General features: G+C 41.0%; 1 protein-coding gene and 1 long non-coding RNA gene across 3 annotated transcripts; both read right to left on the minus strand.

Moving 5' to 3' along the window:
- Positions 1–358: 358 nt before the first annotated feature.
- On the minus strand, positions 359–5,718 carry LOC134729226 (uncharacterized). 2 transcript variants are annotated; one of them, XR_010110119.1, is made up of 3 exons: positions 2,980–5,718; positions 1,533–2,414; positions 359–567 (listed from the first exon to the last, which is right to left on the minus strand). It is a non-coding gene; the product is annotated as an uncharacterized LOC134729226 (long non-coding RNA). The 2 variants fall into 2 exon arrangements; XR_010110118.1 differs by lacking the exon at positions 359–567 and adding an exon at positions 742–1,009.
- Positions 5,719–8,946: 3,228 nt separating this feature from the next.
- On the minus strand, positions 8,947–11,236 carry LOC100970299 (ubiquitin recognition factor in ER-associated degradation protein 1-like). Its single transcript, XM_034943754.3, has one exon. The coding sequence runs from the start codon at positions 9,993–9,995 to the stop codon at positions 9,078–9,080; it is 918 nt and encodes a 305-aa protein (XP_034799645.2). The 5' UTR covers positions 9,996–11,236; the 3' UTR covers positions 8,947–9,077.
- Positions 11,237–25,755: the final 14,519 nt, after the last annotated feature.

Consider the following 25,755-nt stretch of genomic DNA (forward strand, 5'->3'; position numbering starts at 1 on the left):
TAGTTTGACCAAGATGGTTAAGTTAAGGTAAATGATTGCAGTAATTATTCCTAATTAAATATCACCAGAGGGATGATAGGTATATCAAAAAGGAAAGCCTCCTGAGATGGAGGCAAGAAAAAGTAACATTGTATTATAGTATCCACATTTTAGGAAGTGTTTGCATAGATATGGTTTGACCTGGATATTTTATAATCTGTATATATCAAACCACATCATAAAAAGTTTTATTATAGTTATGGGGAAAATTAATTTATGAAATTAATTAGGTAAATCAATGATTATCTACTTAACAGAAATTTTCCTAATGTGTCATTGGCACATATATCTGACACAGGGACATATATTAGAGCAAATACATCAACTTTTTCTTTGATGAGTACACTGATCAGATCATATGTGGTTTACCTGCTCCAGTTACCTTAAGTATGAAATAACAAGATTTGGCTCTGTTGATCATTAAAGGTGGCCCATTAGGTCTGGCTACTTAGAAATCCATTTGTGGTTGAGGCATTTTTCACAGTGGCACCTAGACAATCTCAGGACCATTATCCGGGCTCTGATTATCTACAGAGAAATAGTCACAGATTCTCTGCATGACAAGAGTGAAGCATGTTGCTATGTTTTGTTTTCCAGAATCTAAGATATAAAAAATTACACCCAAGCAATAATCAGTGTTCCCGATCCTGTCTGTGATTTGCCTTTATTGTTTTCCAAGAGGAAGCCTCACACATGCAAAGCCATATGCTCTATCACTTTTCAAGTTGTGATGTCTCATCTGGGAGTGATTTGAGCCCCTGCCCCTCAACATTTCTTTTATGACTCCAAGATTAAAAGACCATATTCAATCTTATTTTTATTATATCTTTTTGGGGAGGCACAAAAACAGTAACTCTTAGCAGAGGAGGAACTTGTATGCCATCTGACCTAGAAACAGATGCTACTGATTGGGAAGGTCACAAGCAAGGATATACACAGTCTTTCTGTATCTTTCAAAGTAAAGATGGCCCTGACAATAGAAAAGGAGAAACTACCTCAGTACCATCCCAAAATATCATTTCATGCGTAATAAAATGCAATTATTCTTCTTTGACCAAAATAAAACCCTTAGTGGATCACCCAATCAAAAAAGTCAGTTAACGTACAGAAGCGTAAAAATAGCTTACACAAATCTTATGTGCTGTGGCTCATGCCTGTAATCCCAACATTTTGGGAGGCCAAGGCGGGTGGATCACTTGAGGTCAGGAGTTCGAGACCAGTCTGACTATCATGTTGAAACCCCATCTCTACTAAAAATACAAAAAAATTAGCCAGGCATGGTGGCAGGCACCGGTAATCCCAGCTGCTTGGGAGACTGAGACAGGAGAATCACTTGAACCCGGGAGGCAGAGGTTGCAGTAAGCTGAGATCGTGCCACTGCACTCCAGCCTGGGCTATAGAGCAAGACTCCATCTCAAAATAAATAAATAAATAAATAAATAAATAAATAAATAAATAAATAGAAACCCATAATTATACACCAATTCACCAACCTTGTGAAGCAGGAAATGGCCTTGTTCTTGAGTTTGGTTCTTCTGATTAATGTTCTTCATTGGCTCTCACAGACAAGTGACACCTACACAGCATCATTGGCCATGTGAAGCTTCAGTTTCTTAGGTGAAGGAGGAACTTACAGAAACTTACAAAGCAATCTAAGACCACTATTCTTCCCATTTTTAAATGATCTGATTTCCTTCCTCAATCTTTTATGGTTGTCTTGGTCAAACTTAAGATGACAGTATTTATTTTTAAGGTGACCTGACTTTATTGTCTCTTTTCAATGCATTTGATTTGTTTTTTGTAGAGGAAGTAGATCTTTTGTTCTTCATATCCATAATAATTGCTTTTAATAATATTTAATGAGACTGCATAATGACAGTAATAAGTACAACTGGAATGACTGGATTTAGAAATAGAAATCTTCACATGTTGCTAGGCATACAAGGCAGGGTCTGGGACAGAATTGTATGGATATATAGTACTAGCGAGTGGCCTAGCAGTTGTGAGAATTTGGTATTCCATGGGTACCAAACAGCAGGTTTTATAGAAGGCAGTGAGAGCTCCAATAAATCTTTCCTACTTGAGTAAAGGCTGGTAAAGAGACAGTTTTTGAGTTATTATCATCAAGTATGTAGGTTCTGGTAGGTCAACAGCTGTATCAACATACAGAATGGCAGCCCTTGGATAATGCCCCGTGTCTTTAAGCAAATGTAGTTTAAAATCCCTTAAAATCTGGTGTTGTTTTACAGATTCAATGAATCTATTCAGGCAATAGAAATGTATAAATCAACAAAATCTGCTTATTAAAACACTTTTGAGTAGATGGTATCTCACATTATGTAGCTCTTTCACGTTTATTTTTCTGTTCTTTTTTCCTAAAAGAGATATGCATCATAAGCAATGGGAAATAGCTATATTCAACAATAGTAAAAAACCCTCAATGTAATTTAATGTTGGAAATCAATACTGTATGTCCTAGATTGAATTGAGAGGTGGAGATGAAGACTTTTATTGCCCTAGGTACACTGGAAAATGTTGTGATGCCTGCAAGCCTGAAGTCAGCCAAAGGGTATCCAGTCACTACACGTTTTCATTGCTCCTAATACTCTTTGGCTCTAGGCTACTGCCTCTTTTGCCTAATGATAGGGCTAACCTTGACCAGGAGCCCTCTGAACCTTCCCCAAGGGGCTCCTCGGTGCTTATTCACCCTTTGACATCAACCTTCAGAGTATACGAAATAGAAATCTTAATGAAAGAAGGGAGGGCTGAGATTTTCCTGCGTGCTCATCTGGCTAAACTCCTAGCATTTTATGTTTATACTTGATTTTTAAGTCATCCTGAACTCTTTGCAGCTCTGCTCTCTTTTATCTTTTCTTGGCATCACAACCTTTACTACAAAGCTTATTTCAAGGGAAAACTGTTAGAATTCAAATCACTTACTCCTGTTTCACGCTCGTCTGTTTGTTTGGGATTCCAGCTGACAAGATGTCCTTCAAATGATTGCTTTTAGTAAAATCAAAGTGACTTGAGGACCAAAAATTTTGATAACTGAATATGTGTTTTAGACTACTTCAGGGGTTTCTCTTGCAACTTGGCTGGATAAGTGTGAAAACAGAATTGTTAGTGATGAAGAGGGCTGAGGCCTGTATTCTAGATTGTTTGCAGAATTCTAAATCACTACCAGGAAAGGGCTCAGAGAAAGCCGTCACTTTGTGGGACCTCAGAAGCAACCTGGAGCCAGGTCTGTGGTTGAAGAATGTTTCCAAACTGGGATGATGGCTATGGCTATTTTTTTTTTTTTTTGTTATTGTTGTCAGATGCCTCAGGGTGCCAACAAATGAGAGTGGGTTGTTGTCCTTAGAGGGTGTTTTTTTTTTTTCTCTTCAATTTCTTACTTTGGGGAAAACTCTTGAAATGCTGTGTGTTTTTGGAGATTTCCAGGGGTTATTGTAGGAAGGGTAGAAGACTCCCCCATCCACACTGGGATGACCCTCTGGGTGCCACCGACTTCCTTGTCTGCAGACCCTCGGAAGCTGCTGTTCCGACTCTAGCGGAAGTGACTCCTCATGATTAGAAAAGGCATTTTCAGCACAAAACTCTATAGTTTTGTATCATGCTGCCTTACTCTTCTTTCCATTAGGGTGAACAAATGTTTTATAACAACTTATCAGGTATCTACTTGTCACCTATAATAAAAACACTGAGCACTTGCTATGGACAAGGGATGGTGCATATGTGCTTTCCTTTAATTCTCTCAATAGCTTTAGTAATTTCATCATCCTTCTTCTGTGAAGGAGAGAAATGAGGTTTAGAAAGATGAAGTTCCCACAGCTGGTAAGTGGCAAAGCTGGGATTGGATTTAAGTACAGTTCTATCTGGCTCTCCAAACTGGTTTTCACTAGGAGACATGTGTAACTCTCTCAGAGTGTCACTGGGAAGAATTATTCAGTATTATGCACTTTGAGTTAGAGAAACGTAAGCACATAATATTCTCTCTAGCCTCTTAACTTTCTGGGAAGAAGAGCAAAATAAAAAGATGAATACTTTTAGGTACCGTATTATTAACAGATTAGCTTGCATGCTGGTAACCAGATATACCTCTACCATCACAATATATTTATTCAGGGAAAGGATGAGAAATTAGTAGCTATTGTCTCACATGTAGGAAGGAGAATGGAGAATGGAGAACATTCTATACTGACACAAAGTGTCAGCCAATGAGAAGGGAAGACTATTCTTGTTAGTGAAGGAACTTCCAGATTACTGATTATTCTAGACATTCATATCTGGGTGCTTATGGCAAGCTGTGCTTGGTGAAGCTACCATATACAGGGAGGTTGTCCTTGGTCCTCTTGCATGTGAGCACCGTGGCTGGAAGGACCTGGCTCACCTTCTGTGGCCCAGCTTCTCCAGGGCTTGCTTGAGAGTGGGCGGACATGTAGACAGGCTGGCTATCCCAGGAAATGAGAGTGATTCTCTTTGCAAGTTTTAGTAGCCAGGGTGTGGCCTAACATGAAGAATGATTTCATATATAATTGTATAACATCGTGATAAGTGTTTTTAAACAACAAAACAATACATCAGAGATAGACTTGCCAAGCTCAAAAGCAATCCAGATGGATTTTCTGACGTCTTTCTGCACCAGCATTTTCTTTATATTCTTAGGAAATAGCTGGAGAGGTTTTTATAGCCATTCAGATTTCAATCTTGGGACTCAGAAAGTTTCGATATTGTAGAGTGAAGTGTGCAACTATTAAACTTGAACTGCTCTGGACAGCTGTGCAGATGGGAAAGAACTACCATGCTCAAAACATTTTCATTTTGTTTTGTACATTCCTTACAGTGCAGCTGGTTAAATTCTCTCTAAAAAGATGGTGTGCAGCTGTTTCTCTGAGGCAGACTCTGAAGGCAAATACCCATCACCCCAAATACCCATCGCCCCAGCACGTCCTTTCCTATCTTGGCAAGTCATTTTGTCCTGAACTCTATTGTGTATAACCATGAAACATTGCTATTTATCTGAATCTTCTTTAGGATACGATACATGAGCTCATTCTCAGAAGTTCCAGGAACACGGCACTCCATCGTAAAATATTTTCTATGTCTCCCACCCCCTCTCATTTTTGCAGTTTCCATGGCAACATTTGGCTCTGATGGCACCTCCAGGATTATTACTATCATCACAGTTATTTCTTCTGATTACTATTGTTGCTTATTGTCATCAACATCATTTTGACTGTCGGTTAGCCAGATCCTGATCCTAAACACCTGGCCTCTGGGGAGTGTTTCCTCAAAACAGTTGAAAAGTTAAAAAAAAAAAAAAAGGAATGCAAATCCCAAGAGATTACCAGTGGTGCAATTATCCTACATCAGGTTTATGTTTCTCTTTAAAAAAATTTCCCCATCAGTCATTGTAATCCTTCCAGAATATACGTAGATAAGTTTGTCATGATACCAAAATAGACATGGTTGTCAATACTGCTGTTTTGTTTTTAGAGAAGGAAAGTGTGTGTGCATTTGTGTGTGTGTGTTGGTGGGTTGAGAGGGGAATTATGAATCTAAAGCTTTCTAATATCGCTAAAGGAATTTTTCATGAAATGTTGGAAACTGGTTGTTTAGAGATGAACAAAATAGTTTGAGACTATTATCCACTGATTTTTCCATACCTGCTGTCGACCCTGTGAGCCTCCTTGAGGCTCAGAGGGGAATAGGCTTCCTTTGTAAGAGTTACTGCCTTATGAATTAGTGTAACACTGGGATGCCCTGTGCTTTTGAGATAGACTTAGACTTGGCTCGAAACACTACCTCCGAGGCCATGAGAATCCAGAAGCATCATATTAATTTCTGCAAGTTTCTTCAGCTGTCTTTTTGTGTGTCCTTCTGTCCCTGGGCTCCTGTGTGGATGCTGGCTGCTCTGCTGGGTTTAGTGAAACCCTAAATGCAGAATTTGGCCTCTTTAGCTATCTTATATCAAGCTAGCCTGTCCTTTCACACTTCCTCTCCCTCCTTTTCTTTTCCTTCTCTTCCTTCTTCCTTTCTCCCTCCTTCATTCCCACCTTCCTTTCACTTTTTCGGGAAACCTTGAGTAGTTGGTGGGTCACTGGGAGGAGTCATATCATAGGGCACAACCTTTCCTCCCCTGTCTGCTAGCTCCACCCTTTCACTCCCATTCTTCCCTTTCTTCCTGGTGCATTGAAGAATTTCTTCTTTTTGTCTCATTTAGGGCAGCCATCCCTGAAAGGAATTCTAGTTTCCCCACTTGGTTTTAGTCTGCACGTAGATATATTTGTTGCACCTGCAAAAAATCAATTCCACAAACTCTTTCTCAAAGGGGAGAAGGACAAAACCAAATGTTAATTTATGTTTTGGTGGCAACAGAGCTTGCTCTAACTGAGTGCTCAAAGCCCTGCCTTACTGCCTCCTGGTCACTGAACACAATCTCAGATGCTTCTAGGAACCTGGCAGGTGACATACACGAGTCGAGGGAATCTGGTGGAAGAGGCAGTGTGGAGTGAGGGACAGAGTATGTGTCCAGAGTCACAGTTTACTCAAAGGGACCACAAGCAACTGGGCTCCAGCTGATGGCTGCCAGTGAGGATGGAGGTCCAGTGTGGCCTCATTACCCAATTTTTAAGAATTTAAAGGTCTAATTTTTATTAAAAAATTCCCAAAATGTGAACCTTGGCAGCTGTTTTTTCAAAAAACTTTGCAAGACAATATTGTGTTGGTTACCAAACTATGCAGGAGAGACAGACCTAAACCACATGGGAGAGACCGACCTAAACCATGTGGGAGAGACAGACCTAAACCACGTGGAAGGGACAGACCTAAACCATGCGGGAGAGACATGCCTAAACCATGCGGGAGAGACACACCTAAACCACGTGGGGGAGACAAACCTAAACCATGCGAGAGAGACATGCCTAAACCATGCGGAAGAGACACACCTAAACCACATGGGGTAGACATACCACGCAGGGGAGACAGACCTGAACCACGTGGGAAAGACACCTAAACCACGCGGGAGAGACAGACCTAAACCATGCGGGAGAGACATGCCTAAACCACGTCAGAGAGACAGACCTAAACCATGCAGGGAGACACGCCTAAACCAAGTGGGAGAGACACACCTAAACCACACGGGAGAGATGCGCCTAAACTACATGGGGTAGACACACCACACAGGGGAGACAGACCTGAACCATGTGGGAGAGACACACCTAAACTATGCAGGAGAGACAGACCTAAACCACGCGGGAGAGACACACCTAAACCACACGGGAGAGACGCGCCTAAACTACATGGGGTAGACACACCACACAGGGGAGACAGACCTGAACCATGTGGGAGAGACACACCTAAACTACCTGGGGGAGGCACACCTAAACCATGTGGGAGAGACACACCTAAACCACGTGGGGGAGACAAACCTAAACCATGCGAGAGAGACACGCCTAAACCACGTGGGAGAGACGCGCCTAAACCACATGGGGTAGACAACCACTGCTGCTTTGGGGTTGTCTCTTCTGCCCAGGAGGATCTTGGGCAGGAAGTTTCCTGTTTGGTTCCAGTCTATTTTTTTGTTTGTTTTTTGATATGGGGTTTCTCTCTGTCACCTGGGCTGCAGTACAGTGGCATGATCTCGGCTCACTGCAACCTTTGCCTCCCGGGTTCCAGTGATTCTCCTGCCTCAGCCTCCTGGGTAGCTAGGATTACAGGTGTGCACCACCACACCCAGCTAATTTTTTTTTTTTTAGTAGAGACGGGGTTTCACCAAATTTGTCAGGCTGGTCGCGAACTCCTGATCTCAGGTGATCCGTCCGTCTCTGCCCCCCAAAGAGCTGGGATTACAGGCGTGAGCTACCACACCCAGCCTGGTTCCAGCCTTTCTCCTCCCCTCTGTGATGTGGTCCTTGCTGATGCCCAGCCAGGTTGGAGTGTCCTTTACATTAGGAGAAGCTTCAAGGGATCATGGGGCTTGAGGCCTAGTCAGCTCCTTGATTCTAACTCAGCAGCAGCAAAGTTTGTAGCTGAATCAAATACAAATATCACTCCCAGCCTAGATTTTCGGTCACATTTCCTCCTGCCCCAGGGCCAGGATCCACCTCTCACCATCTTTGTCTTTCAGTTGCTAGAAAAGATTGCATTATTCCCTCCATGTCTTGGTCCATTGTGAGAAGAAAGAATTTAAATGCTCAAGTTATTTTCCTTTTCTCTTTCTCTTGGTAACAGGTTAGTTCAGCTCTCAGTGTGGTTTTTTTTTTTCTTTTTTTGAAGCTTGGATAATTTAATAAATTAAAATTGGGAGTGGAGGAGTAGAGCAGAAGGAAAAAGAGGAACATCTCTTTAGCATTTGTTCATTCTAACATTCACATGTTTGCTTCTCCATGGAATTGTTTTACTATGAGCAGGTTCAGTAAGGAGCCAATTATGTCCATGTGAAATGAGAATAAAAGTGCAAACTCATTGAGATCAGGTTCTTCTGAGGAGTGGTGCTTTTGAAAAAAATATGTAAAATAAAAATAGAAACACTCTTTGTCAAATACTTAAATTGCAGCCACAGTAGTGGGACAGCCACTACTTATAGAACACAGGTCTATTTAAACCCTTTTTTTAGGCCAAAGACCGACACCTATGCAATTGACCTAGGAAAAGAAAGGATAAAGGAAGAAAGAGAAAGAACACTTCATGTTAGACAATTCAGTCACCTTCATTGGTTTTGACATAATTAGGGACTCAGAATTGCTCCTGCTGAGGCAATGGGAGCCCCACTCAAGCTGAAAGCATGAGGAGGTGAGGAGGCGGTTGCCTCCAGGTCCTCAGGGACAGCTCTTTGTCTTTCCCCAAATCAAGCATACAACTACAAAGTCCTGCTGCTCCACTTCCAAGTCAAACTTGATAATTCTTAGGTACCTCTAAAGAAATCTTGAGTAACAGGGTATTCTCTGATGAGGCTCCTCCCTTCAGTGCCAGTAACTAAAAGCCAAGATGTTGCAATTAATTCTTTTATTATTTTCCAATCAGCCAACAGTCCTCACTTAGGGCTTTCTTCCCTTTTTACTCAACGACTGTCCTTCTCCAGAGAAAGCGACGAATCTGCCTCCAGCTTCATCCTCTTCAAACTTTTTGACAAGGGGACATGCATTTCTGATGAAAGGTGTCTTACCAAGTTTAAATTCATAATTGGGAATTCCTCTTTTAATGTCTCCAGGCTTGATTGGGGAGGGGCTTTCTTTCTTTCCATCCAGTCTGTTGCCAGAGCCGGAGAAGGCGCGGAAGCCCAGCTCTCCAGCATAGCCACTGTGGTCGGCTTCACCTTCTGTCAACTCCTCGTGCTGGACTTGTCTTTCGGGTTCTTTGTAGCCCAGGGGAGCATCAAAGTCCACGTTCGTGTCACACTCAATGATGGACACTGCCTTGTCGGGTTTGGTTTCCATCACACACAGTTCGAGTTCGTAGATCTTTTCATTACAGTTGATGGCAGTCACATTCCCGGTGGTCAGACAGGCAAAGTTCCTAAGTGCGTTTTCTAATACAGCTTTGGGGTTGGTGATGTCCAGGATGTAAGGGCTCTGAGGCTGGAATTTGGAGTAGGTGGCCACTTGAAGGTTGACACTCTCCACCTGGACCAGGCTGCCTTCTTCCAAGAGCAAGTTCTGCATCATCCAGTGTGGGAGGTAGCAGATGCCCTCATCAGCCACAAACTCCAGCACGCCACAGTGCGTCATGCGGTCCACATTCTTACTGGTCAGTTTGAACAGCATGGGATAGGTAATGTTAAGTTGGCTGAGTTGGTCCAGGGTTGAGGGCAGCATAATTATCTTCCCTCCTTTCTCCACATCTGACCTGTCGTTAGGCCCTGCTAGCATGGACACAGAGAAGCAGCGGTACTGTGTGGAGAAGCGGTTTTGGAAGACCCTGGGAATTAGGTGGTTGAACATGTTGAAAGAGAACATGATGGACACCACCTCGCAGACACCGCTTCTCTCAGGGAATGCGACAAAGGCACCCTGCTGACCGCTGTCCTCGCTGCCGCCGCCACCCCAGTGTGTTGTTTTTAACCTTGACTTCTAAAAGATCAGAATGCAGATCTCCTTAAGCATAAAATTCATCAAAAAGTGTACTCTCTCTCTATATATATATTTTGAGACAGAGTCTTGCTATGCCACCCAGGCTAGAATGCAGTGGTGTGAACATGGCTTACTGCAGCCTCAAACCCCTGGGCTGAAGTGATTCTCCTACCTCAGCCTTCCAAGTAGCTGGAACTACAGGCACGTGCCACCACACCCAGCTTATTAAATTTTTTTTTTTTTTTTTTTGTAGAGACAGGGTCTTGGTATGTGCCCAGGCTGGTATGAAACTCCTGGGCTCAAGTGAGCCTCCTGCCTTGGCCTCCCAAAGTGCTGGGACTACCGGTGTGAGCCACCACACTTGGCCAGAGTGCCCATTCTTAGCAAACTCCAAAATGTTTGTTCTGGGGTCTCAGGCAATGCCTTGCCATTTCTGGTGCCTGCCTCTCCCACACTGCAGCCTGGGAATTGCTGTGGTTGGTGAGGCGGTGCAGTCCCTTGTGTGTGCCCATCCCCTACATGGGAAGCACGCTGGTGGGTGCAGGCTTTCAGGCTCTAACCAGAGTCTAGAATTTGGCCCGTGAGCCTTTTGACCAGAGGCTTGTTAACAGACAAGCAATTCCTTTCAACACTGGAATCTTTTCTGGATAGGAAAAGAAAGCTCATTGTCAACATGCCCGGTGTACTCAGAGTCTCTCCCTGGACCACACAAAGGCCATGAATCCCCTGGATAAACAGATTATCAATGTAAATACCTTTTCTCTCACCAATTCACAGACATTTATTGAAGACCTGCTATCTGCTGGGCGTTAGGAAGACACACTTCTGGAGTGTTATTCATGCCCTTGAGGAACTCAAGGTCTAGTGTGGGAACAAACGTGTAACCCAGCAAGTTTGTGCAGACCGATAAAGACACAGCATGAACAGCGATGAGGAAAGGCAGCCCTCGGGTAGAAGTTCAGAGAATCTGCTTGGCCAAAGTGGGGTGGAGGCGCCGCCCAGGTAGAGGGCACAGAGGCCTGCACTTGGGCGTGGAGGTGGAAAGGACAGTGCTTGTTCTGGAAATGCAGTTTATGGTTAAGGAAAATGTTGCAGAATGTGTGTCCAGAACCCCCAGAGCCCTGGATCTCTCAATGAGAGGCTCTCCCCAGGAGAGGCTGGCTGGGGTAAAACTGACAGGATGAGTGATTCACGTTGCCCATTTCACTTTCATTCTAAGACATTCATACTTAGCGTGGAATGCTAGGTGAAGCCATTTTTACTGTTAACTATACATTAAAAAAAATTTTAGTGCCTATGCATGTAATTGAATTAGTGAAAATTAAGTGAAAGAATGATGCAACCCCAATGGAGAGATCTTTTTCAAATACCCAAAGAACACCTTCAAAGTACACATCCAGTGCTATTCAAAAACTCTGTTTTGAGCTGACTGCCATTAGGCTCTCAAAGGTTATATAAGAGAGACACCCTTGGGCATTGGAAGCACCGTAGTGTGACGGTTAGTAGCATGAACTTGGATGTGTCGGACACCTGGACTTGAATCCAGGCGTTCTCCCTTAATAGTTCTTGATGCTGGGCAAGTTAATCTCTGTCTCTGTTTTTCACTATTGCTCTTGTTCTCTCTGGGTTTTTTCATGCTTCTTCAGGTCCCAGAGCCTTTTCCTCCTCTCTCTTCACCTACTTATCTCCCACACAGCATTTCAAATGTCCCTTCAAATAGCATTTCAGATAGCATTTCATTTATTTTTTATTTTATTATTATTATTTTTTTGAGATGGAGTCTCACTCTGTCGCCCAGGCAGAGTGAGTACAGTGGCGTGATCTCGGCTCACTGCAAGCTCCGCCTACCATGTTCACACCATTCTCCTGCCTCAGCCTCCCAAGTAGCTGGGACTACAGCCACCCGCCAACACGCTCGGCTAATTTTTTGTATTTTTAGTAGAGACGGGGTCTCACCATGTTAGCCAGGATGGTCTCGATCTCCTGACCTTGTGATCCACCCGCCTCAGCCTCCCAAAGTTCTGGGATTACAGGCGTGAGCCACCGCGCCCGGCTCTCAGATAGCATTTCAAATGCTCCTTCAAGATGATAATGAAAATGATATCATAACATATTGTGCCTTTTCTTCACAGCATCTCTATTTTAGTTCTGTGTGTATCTGTGATTAATTGATGCGTGCCTCCAGCACTACCCTTTTTTGTTTGGGTTTGGATCATAATCCCAAAAGACACAATCCTGAAAGCCAAAATCCCGAATGTTGAAATTCTGAAAGACCAAACTCCCAGAAGTCTAAAATCCCTAATGTCTAAAAATCCTGAAAATCACAGTCACATGTTGGGTGGAACTATCACCTTGTTACTGTCTTTATGCAGAAGAAAATGAATTTCAATAGAATTTCCAAACCATAATCACAGATTTGGAATTAGGTGTGCTCAAAGCTACTAAAAGTGAATTTCAAGTTGTTAAAAATAAAGTTTGTCTTTCCCACTCAGCTCAATGCATTTGGTGGAAAATTCAAGTGAATAGATTGGTTATATGATATGGCAAGGACAAAAACTTTAGTTTAAAAATTTGTCATCTTTGAGTATTGGCATTTCTTCCGCCTGATGACATTGCAGGAACTTTTAATAAATTAAAGCCACATTTGGCTGAAGAAGCCAGAGAAGTTACTGACTGGCTAGGAAATAATTATATGCACAGTAAGATAAGAAGACACTTAGGCAACGGTGTTGCTGTTGGATCACGGTATTGTTTCCAACACATTTGTCTGTATATAAGTGCATGTAAAATGGATTTCTGCATGCCCAAAACAACGGAGAGGCAGAGCACAGAAGATGGGAAAATTTAGTAGGAATGCTGATGTCAATGTATATAAAATTATAGAAGAATTCCAGAAAGGGCAGAGCCACGTAGAAAATGAATGTGAATGTATTCACTGAAGACAGCCATGTCCTAAAAGAAAAACAAACAAACAAACAAACAAAACTCCCCAAAAAACCCATCAGACCTAAATGCAAGACTTCAAAATATAGTCAATGATTGTGAAAGTCGGCCGGCTTTTGTAGACTATCTCTGTGCAATTGCCCATAATTTATCCCTGTAATACACTTTTTATAGGTGTTAATTTCTAGCTTTTATCTTTTTTCAAGTTTTTTTCCCCATGATTTTAAATTGTCCGCATTATTTTTTACAATTCGCTATGCTATGCATTTAATCTTTGCATCATTCCAATACTGGAGCTATAAATTGTCTAAAGACTTTTAGAGAATTCTCATTCATTTTATGCATTTTTGTTTTTTGCAAATTTAACTCTACAAAGATGCATTATCACAGCATTGGCTTTGTTTGTAAGCATTGTGCACGTACCTAAAATAAAAACATTGAAATTTCTTCAGTAAATGAAGAGGCGTCCTTTTTGTCCATCTGCATTTGTGAAAGATAAAATTTCTTGAGCTCTTGGCTCTTTGGGTGAATGGTGTGGTGGTGATGTGGTGGTGACCCATCACAGGTTTTGATTGATCTCATAGAAAGACTTAGGTTGTCTGTCATAGTACTTCAGCTGACTGTAGTTATAAAGCTGAGTGCACACAATTATCATAGTGAAAGACTTTAAAATACTTGAAATAGAAGAATATTGATTCCATGTTAAAATCTTTTGATTTTAACATGGTATGCATGTGTGTATTTCACTTATCTATTTCTTTATGAATGTGGTTTATCTGCTTATAGCTGTTATACCCATGTGACTATCATTAGTATACCTGAATGTTTATGCTTGCAAACATATTATGTTATTATTGCCTATTTTATTGTGTAGAGTGGCCTATGAAGTATTGTCATGTTTTTATGTTTCTCAAATAAAGTCACTTTTAAAAATGTTAAGTAAATATCTTTAAAATAATTTTTAAAATTATTTTTCCATGATAATATTTTCAGGACTTCAACACTTGGAACTATGGTGTTCATAATTGTGTCTTTTGAGATCATGATTGGCTCCAGTTTTGTTCACCACTGTGGCCCAGTTTAGCATAGTATTTGTCACATAGAAGGTATGCGATTGGCCAGGTGTGGTGGCTCATGCCTGTAATCCCAGCACTTTGGGAGGTCGAGGCAGGCAGATCACCTGAGGTCAGGAGTTCGAGAACAGCCTGGCCAACACGGTGAAACCCCGTCTCTACTAAAAGTACAAAAATTAGCCGGGTGTGGTGGCAGGCACCTGTAATCCCAGCTACTCAGGAGGCTGAGGCAGGAGAATTGCTTGAGCCTGGGAGGCGGAGGCTGCAGTGAGCCAAGATTGCACCACTGCACTCCAGCCTGGGTGACAAGAGTGAGACTCCGTCTCAAAAAAAAAAAAAAAAAAAAAAAAAGAAGATATGCGGTCAATATTTTTGAGTGACTAGGTAAATAGATACTTCCTTTGTAAGCTTGATTGAGGGCTGCATTGTATAATGCATCTAAGCTATTTGGCACAGTGCCTGCTATGTAGTTAGCATTCAATAAATGTTGAGTTAAATAATTATTCTTATTCCTTTAGGTATACTGTTCTCTAGTCCTATAGTGGACTAGTGGACTGAGTAATGAACAATTTGTGTGTCGTTAGCTAAGTTCCAATAGTTCTATTAGCTAAGTTTTAATGGTGAAAATGCTTTAGGTTCAATATTATGCCCTTGGCTCTGAGTGTTGATTTAAGAAATGGAGACCTTCTAGGTCATCTGTGGAGCCACTGAGAAGGATTTTATGCACAGTGTGGCAATTTGGAGCAGGAGTTTGGAAGTAGATTGCCTGGGCCCAGGTTATTGCTGCTTCGTTTTAGCTGTAACCACGGGTGACTTATTTCTCTGTGCCTTTGTTTTCTAACCTGTAAAGCAGGGATAATAATCTACCTTACAGTGCTGTTATGAGGATTAAATTACTAATACATATGAAGAGTTTAGGAGAGTATTTGGCACATAGTAGATATTCAATATATGTTAGCTATTATTTTATAACGACTTATGGGACAAATTCTTCCTGGAATTTGGTAGAAAAACGAAAATAGTAACTCTTGAAGAGCTGGTATATGTACTTTTTAGTTTATGGTAGACTTACTATAGGTCACTACATTTCTTCTTTTGACTTATTATCAGAAATTTTAGAGCTAAATTTAGTGCTGAAGTGCAGCAAATATCTCATCTCTGACTCTGTATCATCCTTCTGTCTATATTCTTTGTTATTTCTTATCTTCGTCCTGTGTACCCAGATATCTTTTTTAAAACTTGAAATCTACCTCAAATCCTTTTAGGAAGTAGGCGGGGACACATATAATAAATGTGTGAATTCCAAATAATAGAAAGAAAACACATTTCAGGTGATATTTACTTCAGGTAAACTTTATGTGATCCAAAATTTTCCCTATGATCCTGTATAGACTGTTTCACTCCTTTTTGAATAACTAAAAGCAAATTCAGTATTCTGGTGGGAACCATTTATTATGGAAATTCTAACATAAATTATGTATCAAATGCTAACTAGAAATTGCAAAATTTTGCTGGAAGTATTTGAAAAGTTCAAATTATTTTCCACTATTCATATCATAGCATCATACAATTTTAGAATAGGATACAATTTGTTCAGTTTTCATGTTTCACTTGGTGTGAGCAATAAGAGTCCTGACCAACTTAATTTTATGTTAATTGAGTTTCAGTTTCTTTTTGTTTTGAGACGGAGTCTCGCTCTGTTGCCCAGGCTGGGGTGCAGTGGCGCGATCTCAGCTCACTGCAAGCTCTGCCTCCCGGGTTCACGCCATTCTCCTGCCTCAGCCTCCCGAGTAGCTGGGACTACAGGCACCCGCCACCACGCCTGGCTAATTTTTTGTATTTTTAGTAGAGACGGGGTTTCATCGTGTTAGCCAGGAGGGTCTCGATCTCCTGACCTCGTGATCTGCCTGCCTCGGCCTCCCAAAGTGATGGGATTACAGGCGTGAACCACCGCACCCGGCCACAATTTCTTTTTAGAAATGAGACAAAATTGTATTTTTATGCCATTGTGATGTTGGACAATCTCAGCAGTTTGGTATTTCATTTGACCCTCTACTCAGGGCAACACCTGAACTACTTGAAATAGAAGAATATTGATTCCATGTTAAAATCTTTTGAAAAAGGTATTTTAAAGACCTTCATTAATAACTCACCTCAAGACTTAGCATTTCTCTTTTTTCTGTTTAATTTACATCTGCAAATTGAAGATAAAATTCATACCTCTATTGGGCAGGGAACAGAGAAGTAATTGACCATTTGTTGCATAACAGCCCATTGGGGAAAACCAGTAAAGACCAACTCATTCATTCATTCAGTCTTCAATCAATATATATTTATAGATTGCCATCTATGTGCTATGCATATGCTGGATTGTACAGATGCTCTTATGAGTCCTTATGCTTAATGAGTTTTATAGACTAGCAGGTGGAGACAACAAGCAATGAAATAAAAAAGAATTTTGAAAATGAACTCTTTGTGTCTGTGTTTTGATCAAGACATTGACATAATGGACATGGGAAACCAAAGTCAATGTGAAATAAGTTCCCTGTGACACAGGATTTATAAGGTAATGAATGCACTAGGACTAGTGCATTAAAGTTTGGACCCCTCATCCAGATGAAGGTTGTACAAGCTTGCAGAGCAGAAAGAAGGATTTGAGGAAGATTTTCTTGGAGGAAATGATGTTTAGAAGCCTCTAATTTTCTATCTGAAGGGGTAGGGTGGGAGGAGAGCACCACATTCTTTCCCTGAATCCTTTCATAGGTTCACTTGGAGAGCTTTCTGTGTGTTTTAGGAATGGGGGGAAGCTTGCACTGGGGTCTCACTCTTCTTTGGGAAATCCAGAAGGTGACAGAAAGGATGATACACTGCTTTGATGCTGCACAGGGATCAGCCTGCGTGCCTAGAGTTTATCGGAAGACATGTGAGTGTTTTTCATGGAAGAAAGGGCCAAACTGGAACCATCCTAATTCCTGCTGTGGAGCAAAGGGAGAGGGCTGATGGTAGGACTTAAAGGTCAATGCATCCCCTCCCCTTCTCATCTTGAGAATTGCAGGTAAAGAGAGTCCCTAAGGATGAGAATTCCAAAAAATTAAAAACAGAACACCAACTCATGAGGGAAAGAGTTCAGCTCTAATAAGTTGCTTGACCCAGATAGCTCAAAGCCACCTAACCACTATTTTTATTTGCTAAATCAGTCAACTGTTTGCTTCCTTCCCTTCTTGTCCATAGCTGAATGAGCTGCTGTCCAGCGTGAAAGAGTAGGGAGAGAGCAGAAGCTGGTCACACCCCTCTCTGGCAGCAGGCAGCTGCCAAATGTAGGCCTAAGCAAGAGAGAGAGGAAGAATTAACTTTGAAGGAATACTGAGGAGTTGCTTAATATTTTGGGGAGAACACATTCCAGTTAGTGAATCAAGTTTTGTGAATTAATGTGATCATAGGACTCTCTTTTTCATGTAAGCAGAAAATTGTGGGGATCCACCAACTTTCCTTACAGAGATGGAGGAGATTACCATCACTGAACAGAAGTTTACAGGGACACAAATAGACAAATATGAATTTGTGTTTTTGTCCCAGCCACATCCACATCCACATATTTGTGGGAGGAACACAAGGTTTTAACAGGGGGCATGTTGCAGAGGAATTTTTCCTAGATTCGGGGGTTTCTCAGAGGAAGTAACATTATTCCAAGAGCAGAAGCGATGAGAGGATTTCTGTGCAAGGTTGGCAAGTTAAACACTTTCACTCCCTCCCAAGGTCTCCACAAAACAACTATATGGTGATTTTTTAAAAAGTCTTAATCACTAAAGGATAAGAACAACAAAAAAGGAGGCAATAGCTGCAAAGTTTTGTAACCTAGAAAGTAGGTGGGTGAGTAGTGAAGGACCAGAGAGAATGGAAGTCTAAGCTAAAGTAGAGAAAGACGAAATCCAACACACTTTACTCCTCAGGATTGACAGCTCAGAAATAAGTAGCACGTGGCACTTCCAAACGTGGGCTACTTAGAAGGACTAACATGAGGAGGATTGACGGAAAGCTCTTGAAGTACTCAGATTCCCAGATCACCTTGCCAGCTTCATAAAGCCACGCAAAAGATCTTCCCAACCCTGGCAGGAGAAGGTGGATTTATTTTTTCTAGAGACAGTGGACTCAGTTAAAGATGGAGATACCATAAAAAAATTAGGAGATAAAATGCACGTATACAAAACTGGATGTTGAGAGCATCTCCTAGCCTCCTTCCCACATTCAGCTTCCAGAGGTCCAGCAGCCAGGTCTTCACCTTCCATGCAGGGGGCAGTAGAGCTTTCTCTGAGGAATCTGACCAGCCCACGAACAAAGACCTGCAAATATTGACATCAAGGCTTCCCCACTTTGATGGCTGGGGAAACTGCCCAATCAATTACCCTAAAGTTCACAGTTCATAAGTTCTACACACAATTACGCTTGAAGGATTTGGTCCCCCCCCAACGCCACTTAAACGTGAGCAGACAGCCAAGGATAATCAGATGTCTGAGTAAAGCGTCTAACAGAGTGCAGGAAGCCCAATATCTGAATAACAGGAGCTGAAAAAGAGAGGTAGATAAAATGCAAAGTAGGATGTAAGGATCAATTCAAGTAAATATCTCAGAATTAAAGGATTTGAGTTCTATATTGACAAGCTCACTGAATGCCTAGCAAAATAAATGAATAAAAATAGACCCAAGACATATCATTATTAAATTTCAATGCACGAGAGAGAGAGAGAGAGAGAGAGGATCCAGGATTAGAAAGATAAATGGCATCAGATTTCTCATCAACTAGAAGCCAGAGGCCTTCACAATTTCCATACTCAGCAAAACTACAAATCAATTTTCAGGATAAACAAAGAAGGAGGAAAGCAGAGAACATGAGAAACACTTGAGAGGGGTAAAAGGAATCCCCAAGATGATGGTGACGGGAGATTCTAGGATGACAGACAGTTACCAGGTGAGAAGCTCCAACAGTCCAGGTTGGAGCAGGAAGGCTGTCAGAGAGGTTTCTTTAGGAAGGTGAAACTGATAGAATGCTTGCTATGTCCAAACACTTAAAGAGGAAATGTAGACAACTGATGAAGGATTTGCAGGTTGAACTGTTAAATATGTAAAAAATTAAGAAAACAAAAATTAATATTATTATTAACTTTAGGAAAAAGAAAAATTCATGCAAGAAAAGCAAAGAAACCAGGTTAACTCCATGGCTCAGTGTGTAGGTATATATTTGCGTGTCGGAAACAAGGGAGAGAAACACAATAAATCTTCTTCTTTAATAGTGTCAAGTCAATAGATAAATGTCTAAAACCCAGAGCTAACAAAATCAGCAAGTGGCAGCACAAATCTATTATTTAGAAACATAGAGGTAATTACCAAAATATATAGTTAGAATAGGTGAAAGTGATTGCCTTTAGGGGAGAGGGGGAAAATGAGTGGAAAGAGTAGGGCATTATCAGTAGGGCAAACTTTGTAGAGCTGTTAAAATATATTCTGTATAAAAGAACTACATTTTTTTCTTTTTTAAAATTATACTTTAAGTTCTGGGGCACATGTGCAGAACATGCAGGTTTGTTACATAGGTATACACGTGCCATGATGGTTTGCTGCACCCATTAACCCATCATCTACATTAGGTATTTCTCCTAATGCTATCCCTCCCTTAGCCCCTCACCCCCCGACAGGCCCCAGTGTGTGACGTTTCCCTTCCTTTGTCCATGTATTCTCATTGTTCAACTCCCACTTATGAGTGAGAACAGGCAGTGTTTGGTTTTCTGAAGAACTACATTTTTAAAAGGTGAGAAAGTTCAGGTGATGGCATTGTGGTGATTGGGTTAAAGTCCTTGGGGTCGGGGGTGGGGAAGAGAGAGAGAGAGAAAGAGAGAATGGCTCATATGAAGAATCAATATGAGTGTGATTGGCAGAGGAGTGGTAGGGGTGATGAAAAGGGCAGAAATGAGATATGAAGCTAGAGGATTAGTAGGGGCTAGATCATGAATGGGCTTTAATTTTGTTCTAAGGACAACGAAAATCCAAAGAAGAACACTTTCACATTGAAGAACACTTTGACATTTAAGGAAGAGGAAGCTCTAACAAAAGTAGCTTAAACAGTAAAGGATCTCATTTTACTATGTTTTATCATATAACAAGAAGTCTAGGCTGATGACTCACACCTGTAATCCCAACACTTTGAAAGGCTGAGATGGGAGGATTGCTTGAGGCCAGGAGTTTGAGATCAGCCTGGGCAACATAGAGAGACCCCCTCCCACCTCTAGAAAAAATAAAAAATAAAATCAGGCATGGTGGTGCATGCCTGTGGTCCTAGCTACTCAGGAGGCTGAGGAGGCAAGATCACTTGAGCCCAGGAGTTTGAGGTTACAGCAAGTTATGATTGCACTGCTGCACGGTAGACTTGGTGACAGAGTGAGATCCTGTCTATTAAAAAATAAATTAGTAGGCCAGGCGCGGTGGCTCATGCCTGTAATCCCAGCACTTTGTGAGGCTGAGGCGGGCAGATCACCTGAGGTCAGGAGTTCAAGATTGGCCTGGCCAACATGGAGAAACCCTGTCTCTACTAAGAATACAAAAATTAGCCAGGCATGGTGGCACACACCTGTAGTCCCAGCTACTCGGGGGGCTGAGGCAGAAGAATCACTTGAGCCTGGGAGGCAGAGGTTGCAGTGAGCCGAAATTGCACCACTGCACTCCAGCCTGGGTGACAGAGTGAGTCTTGGTCCAAATAAATAAATAAATAAATAAATAAATAAATAAATAAATAAATAATAAATAAATGTCTGGAGGTAGGATTGTTAATTTGGCAGCTCCATGGCAACATAAAAGATCAGGATCATTTCTTTTTTCTACCCTGCTCTTCTCAGGTGCCAAGTATGTCCCTCAGAATAGCTGCAAAAGCCAGATGTTGCTTTTATTACACAACAGCATCCAAAGGGTAGAAATATCCATATGTTTCTGTATCAGTTATTTATTACTACATTGAAACCTACCACATCAAAACTTAATGTCCAGAAACAACCACCATTTTACTTGCTCATGATTCTGGGACTCAGCAGAGTGGTGGGTTCAGCTGGGCTGTTCTTCTGTTGCTCTTGCTTAGACTCTCATTCACCTGCAGTCCGTCAGTTGGTGGCTCAGCTGGGGTGGTGTTGTTCTAAGATAACCTTACTTATAGGTCTGGGGCCTCAGCTGCATGGTTGGGGCAACTGGCTTCCCTGCTTCATGTGGTCTCATCCCTCAGTTGACTAGGCTTGGCTTCTTCACATGGCAATCTCAAAGCAGTGTTCCAAGGTAATGAGAGCTCAAGCTACAAGGTTTCTTGAGGCCTAGACTCAAAATCGCACAATACCCAATTGGCTCCATTCTGTTGGTTAAAGCCAGTGGCCAGCTCAAATTCGAGGAATTAGGAATAGATTTTACCACATGATGGGAAAAACAGCAAAGTCATATTTCAAAGGTACACACACATAAGAATGGTATACATTATTATGGCCATCTTTGCAAATAAACCTATTGGAGCCCCTTTTTAAGTAAGAAATATTGTCTCAAATCACAGTCAATGAGTTATTCTCAAGCCCTTTTCTAAATCAGTCACTGGGGAGGACAATAAAGTTATTCTCATTGAGTAAGCTTAATAAGGATTGATTGACTCCCTGGGACTGAGAACACATCTTTCTCTGAAGCAAAATGATTTTTGTTGCAAACAAGTATGTGTGTGGGATCTGGGTAGAGAAGTAAATAGTATCTCCCAGGTTTTACTAAAGGAAGGTTATTTCATTTTTAAGAGATAACCTTGATTGCAGTGTGAAGATGAATTGGCGTGAAGCAAAATTGAAGGCACGTAGATCAGTTGCAGGGTTTCTGTTATGGTTTGGCTGTGTACCCACCCAAATCTCGTCTGGAATTGTAGTTCTCATAATCCCCACATGTCGTGGGAAGGACCTAGTGGGAGGCAATTGAATCACGGGGGCAGTTACTCTCATGCTGCTGTTCTCGTGATAGTGAGTGTGTTCTCATGAGATCTGATGGTTTTGTAAGGGGCTTTTCCCTCATTCCTTGGCACTTTTCCTTCCTGCCATAATGTGAAGAAGGATGTGTTTGCTTCCTCTTCTGCCATGATTTAAAGTTTCCTGAGGCCTCCCCAGCCTTGCGAAACTGTGAGTCAATTAAACCTCTTCCTTTCTGAATTACCCAGTTCAGGCAGTTCTTTATAGCAACATGAGAATGGACTAATACAGCTTCTGAACCTCAGCACTATTCACATATTAGGCCAGATAATTCTTTGTTGGGAGTGGGGGACTGCTCTATGTATTATAGAACGTCTGGAAGCATTGCTGGCATCTAGATGCCAGAAACTCACTCTGAATTGAAACAACCAAAATTGTCTCCAGACATTTTGGGTATTTCCTTGTGGGCAAGGTCACCCTTTCTTGATAACCACTGAGGCTGGAGGCTAATGCAGTTATCTATTGCAATGGTCTGAACCAAGGTAGAGGAAATAGGCATGGAGGCAAAAAAGAATTTAAGAGGTCTTTGATTTGGCAAATGATAGAATTGAAGAGAATTGGAGACTTCGTATACAATTTTTAATTTTAAGTTCGTCTGAAAAATCAGATCAGGCTACACTGGACCCAAGAACTCAGGTGGCAAAAATCTGCAGAGTTGAGTTTGCCCCAGTTTGTCCCAGTCTCTCCAAGGCCTTCTTGATTCTTTCCATTGCTTGCCTACCTACCCCTGCAAGAATTTGAGCTTAAGACCCCTGCCTTTGTTGAAGCTTTCTGGCTTTGAAATAGATACAAACATGAGAAGCATTACTATCTAAAAGGCCCCACATTATATCCTGTGTTCCCTCTGGCCCATATATTTAAATCGGACCTCTTAGGTCTCTTTTAATATATCATTCATTTTTTTTACATTCTGGTTCTAAAAGTATTACATGTCTGTTGTGGAAAACATAGAAAATACAACATGTATATTATCCCCAAATCCTATAGTCATCTTGGATTTTGTTTTAGCTTCCCATATATCTTGGAAGTGGTGATTAGGACTCACAGGCCACCCCCAGGAAGGAGCCAATCCTCTCTGTCTCCACTCGGGTAAACTTTATCGCATTTCTTAACCCAGATCCCAGGATGTTTCAGGACTAGAGCAGAGAGTTTTTTCCCAAACATCCATGGAAGAAAATTAAACAAGCTGTATTTTCCTCTTTGCTTTTGTGCATTTTAAGTCCATCATTCTGGGGGTTGCTAAGAATGTTTTTGAAAAAATCAAAAGTTCAGGCAATTAAGTGGTTTTTTACATTGCCCCTCATGTCTCTTAGTGTTTCAAGAAAACATTTTCCATTCATGTTAGTTATCTCAAATTATTTTAAAAAATGAGCCTTAAGTGTACGATTTGTAAGTATGTGACAAAGTTCTTTTAAAACTGCTTGAATAATAGAAAAAAACATGACATGCCTCTTGGAGAGCACAATGGACCATAATAATGTGAGGGAGAACAGATAAGAATGGATGTAATGGTTAGAATTAAATGATGTCTGACAATTACTTTCAATTTGAACTGAGGTGAAGAAAATCAGAATTACAATACTCTTGTGATTAAACTTTGATGAGATGAAAATATCATTGTTTGATGAGAATTTTTTATTAGAGTTCAAAGAATATGAATGATTTAACCACAACATACTAACACCACAGGGCTGAATAATCTATATCTGAATTTCTCAAGTCTTCCTTACTGCAGGTCACTGGAGAAATCTCAGCTGCTCTCATTCCTCAGTTCTGTGACTGTTTCCATAATATCGGGTTTTGGAACAACAAGATAAAACTCAAGTCCTTTGTGATAAGTTTTGACATTGAAATCTTGGAGTAGCTTAATATGGTGAAACTTTTCCAGGAGCCAAGTACTAAAATTTAGACTCATTTTTTTTAAAGAAATAAATTTTAGAGACTAGATGAGAGAAATGGAGAAATCCTGCTTTTATTCTGCATTCATTGATGAAATCAAGTGAGTCTTTTCATTTCATAAGAAGAATCTGTTTCCCTTTAAACTGACATTTTGGCAATTAAAATTGAGGTATGGGCTTGAGTTTGTTAAAGACAATGCATAGCCCAGTTCTCTTTGGGGCACTAATTACAATATAGGATGACAGGTACATGCTGACTTAGCACAGGGACTTTTTTTCCATACAGGGGCAACGGCTGTCTTAGTGATTCCTGCAGTCAATCAAGGGCAGAAGAGCTGGGAGCCCTTTTCCACCTACTTTGCTGCTACTGTGGGATGAGTGCTGTCCTTCCCTCCCTCTTCTCTTTTCCTCTCTTTCCTTTTTGGGGGCCCCAAATTTAAAAAATAGTTTTCCACAGTCATTGGTAGTACATTTTTTTCCACATTTTTAAAGATATTTTTTCTTCCAAGAGTCTGAAGTCAAAATGTTTGGGGACTTAGGGTACAATCCAGTAGTTTGGAAACAGGATGGTGATAGTTATGATCAGTCCTATTTTTATAAATGCAAATCTTGGTCCTCTTATTGAAAGAAAGAGAAAGTACTGAAAATAGTCATTCTATCCAATCATTCCCCGAAGCTGTTGGCAGTGTAACAATGTTACAATTTGGCCCAAACACACACACACACACACACCACTTTTATTTTGTTTTATTTTTAAAAAGCCCATCTTTCAACTCTATAGGCTGATTTAGGGTAAGTGATCAAACACTAGCTCAAGTGATTGCTGAATACCATCTTACTGATTTTCTTATTCACATTTTATAAAATAAAATCGATAAATATTTAATAAATAAATTTAACTTATTAAAATTTGTGATAGATCGTTGAACAAAATAGGCACTCAAGCATATATAAATTGGGTGATTAATAGGTAAATAAGGATTAAAATACATATTGACAATTGAAATTGAGATGAGACCTTAAGTCTCAATAAAAGGCAGAGAGAAATGACCACAAAAATGGGATCTAATTAAACAAAGAGCTTCTGCACAGCAAAAGAAACTACCATCAGAGTGAACAGGCAGCCTACAGAATGGGAGAAAATTTTTGCAATCTACCCATCTGACAAAGGGCTAATATCCAGAATCTACAAAGAACTCAAACAAATTTACAAGAAAAAAACAAACAAACCCATCAAAAAGTCGGCGAAGGATATGAACAGACACTTCTCAAAAGAAGACATTTATGCAACCAACAGACACATGAAAAAATGCTCATCATCACTGGCCATCAGAGAAATGCAAATCAAAACCACAATGAGATACCATCTCACACCAGATAGAATGGCAATCATCAAAAAGTCAGGAAACAACAGGTGCTGGAGAGGATATGGAGAAATAGGAACACTTTTACACTGTTGGTGGGACTGTAAAGTAGTTCAACCATTGTGGAAGTCAGTGTGGCGATTCCTCAGGGATCTAGAACTAGAAATACCATTTGACCCAGCCATCCCATTACTGGGTATATACCCAAAGGATTATAAATCATGCTGCTATGAAGACACATGCACATGTATGTTTATTGCGGCACTATTCACAATAGCAAAGACTTGGAACCAACCCAAATGCCCAACAATGATAGACTGGATTAAGAAAATGTGGCACATA

Source organism: Pan paniscus, chromosome 17 (genome assembly GCF_029289425.2).
Source record: "Pan paniscus chromosome 17, NHGRI_mPanPan1-v2.0_pri, whole genome shotgun sequence".
Taxonomy (NCBI): Eukaryota; Metazoa; Chordata; class Mammalia; order Primates; family Hominidae; genus Pan; species Pan paniscus.

What these genes read in the sequence shown, in the direction of transcription:
- LOC100970299 (XM_034943754.3), bottom strand. Translation starts at nt 9,995, where the DNA reads ATGTTCTCTTTCAACATGTTCAACCACCTAATTCCCAGGGTCTTCCAA.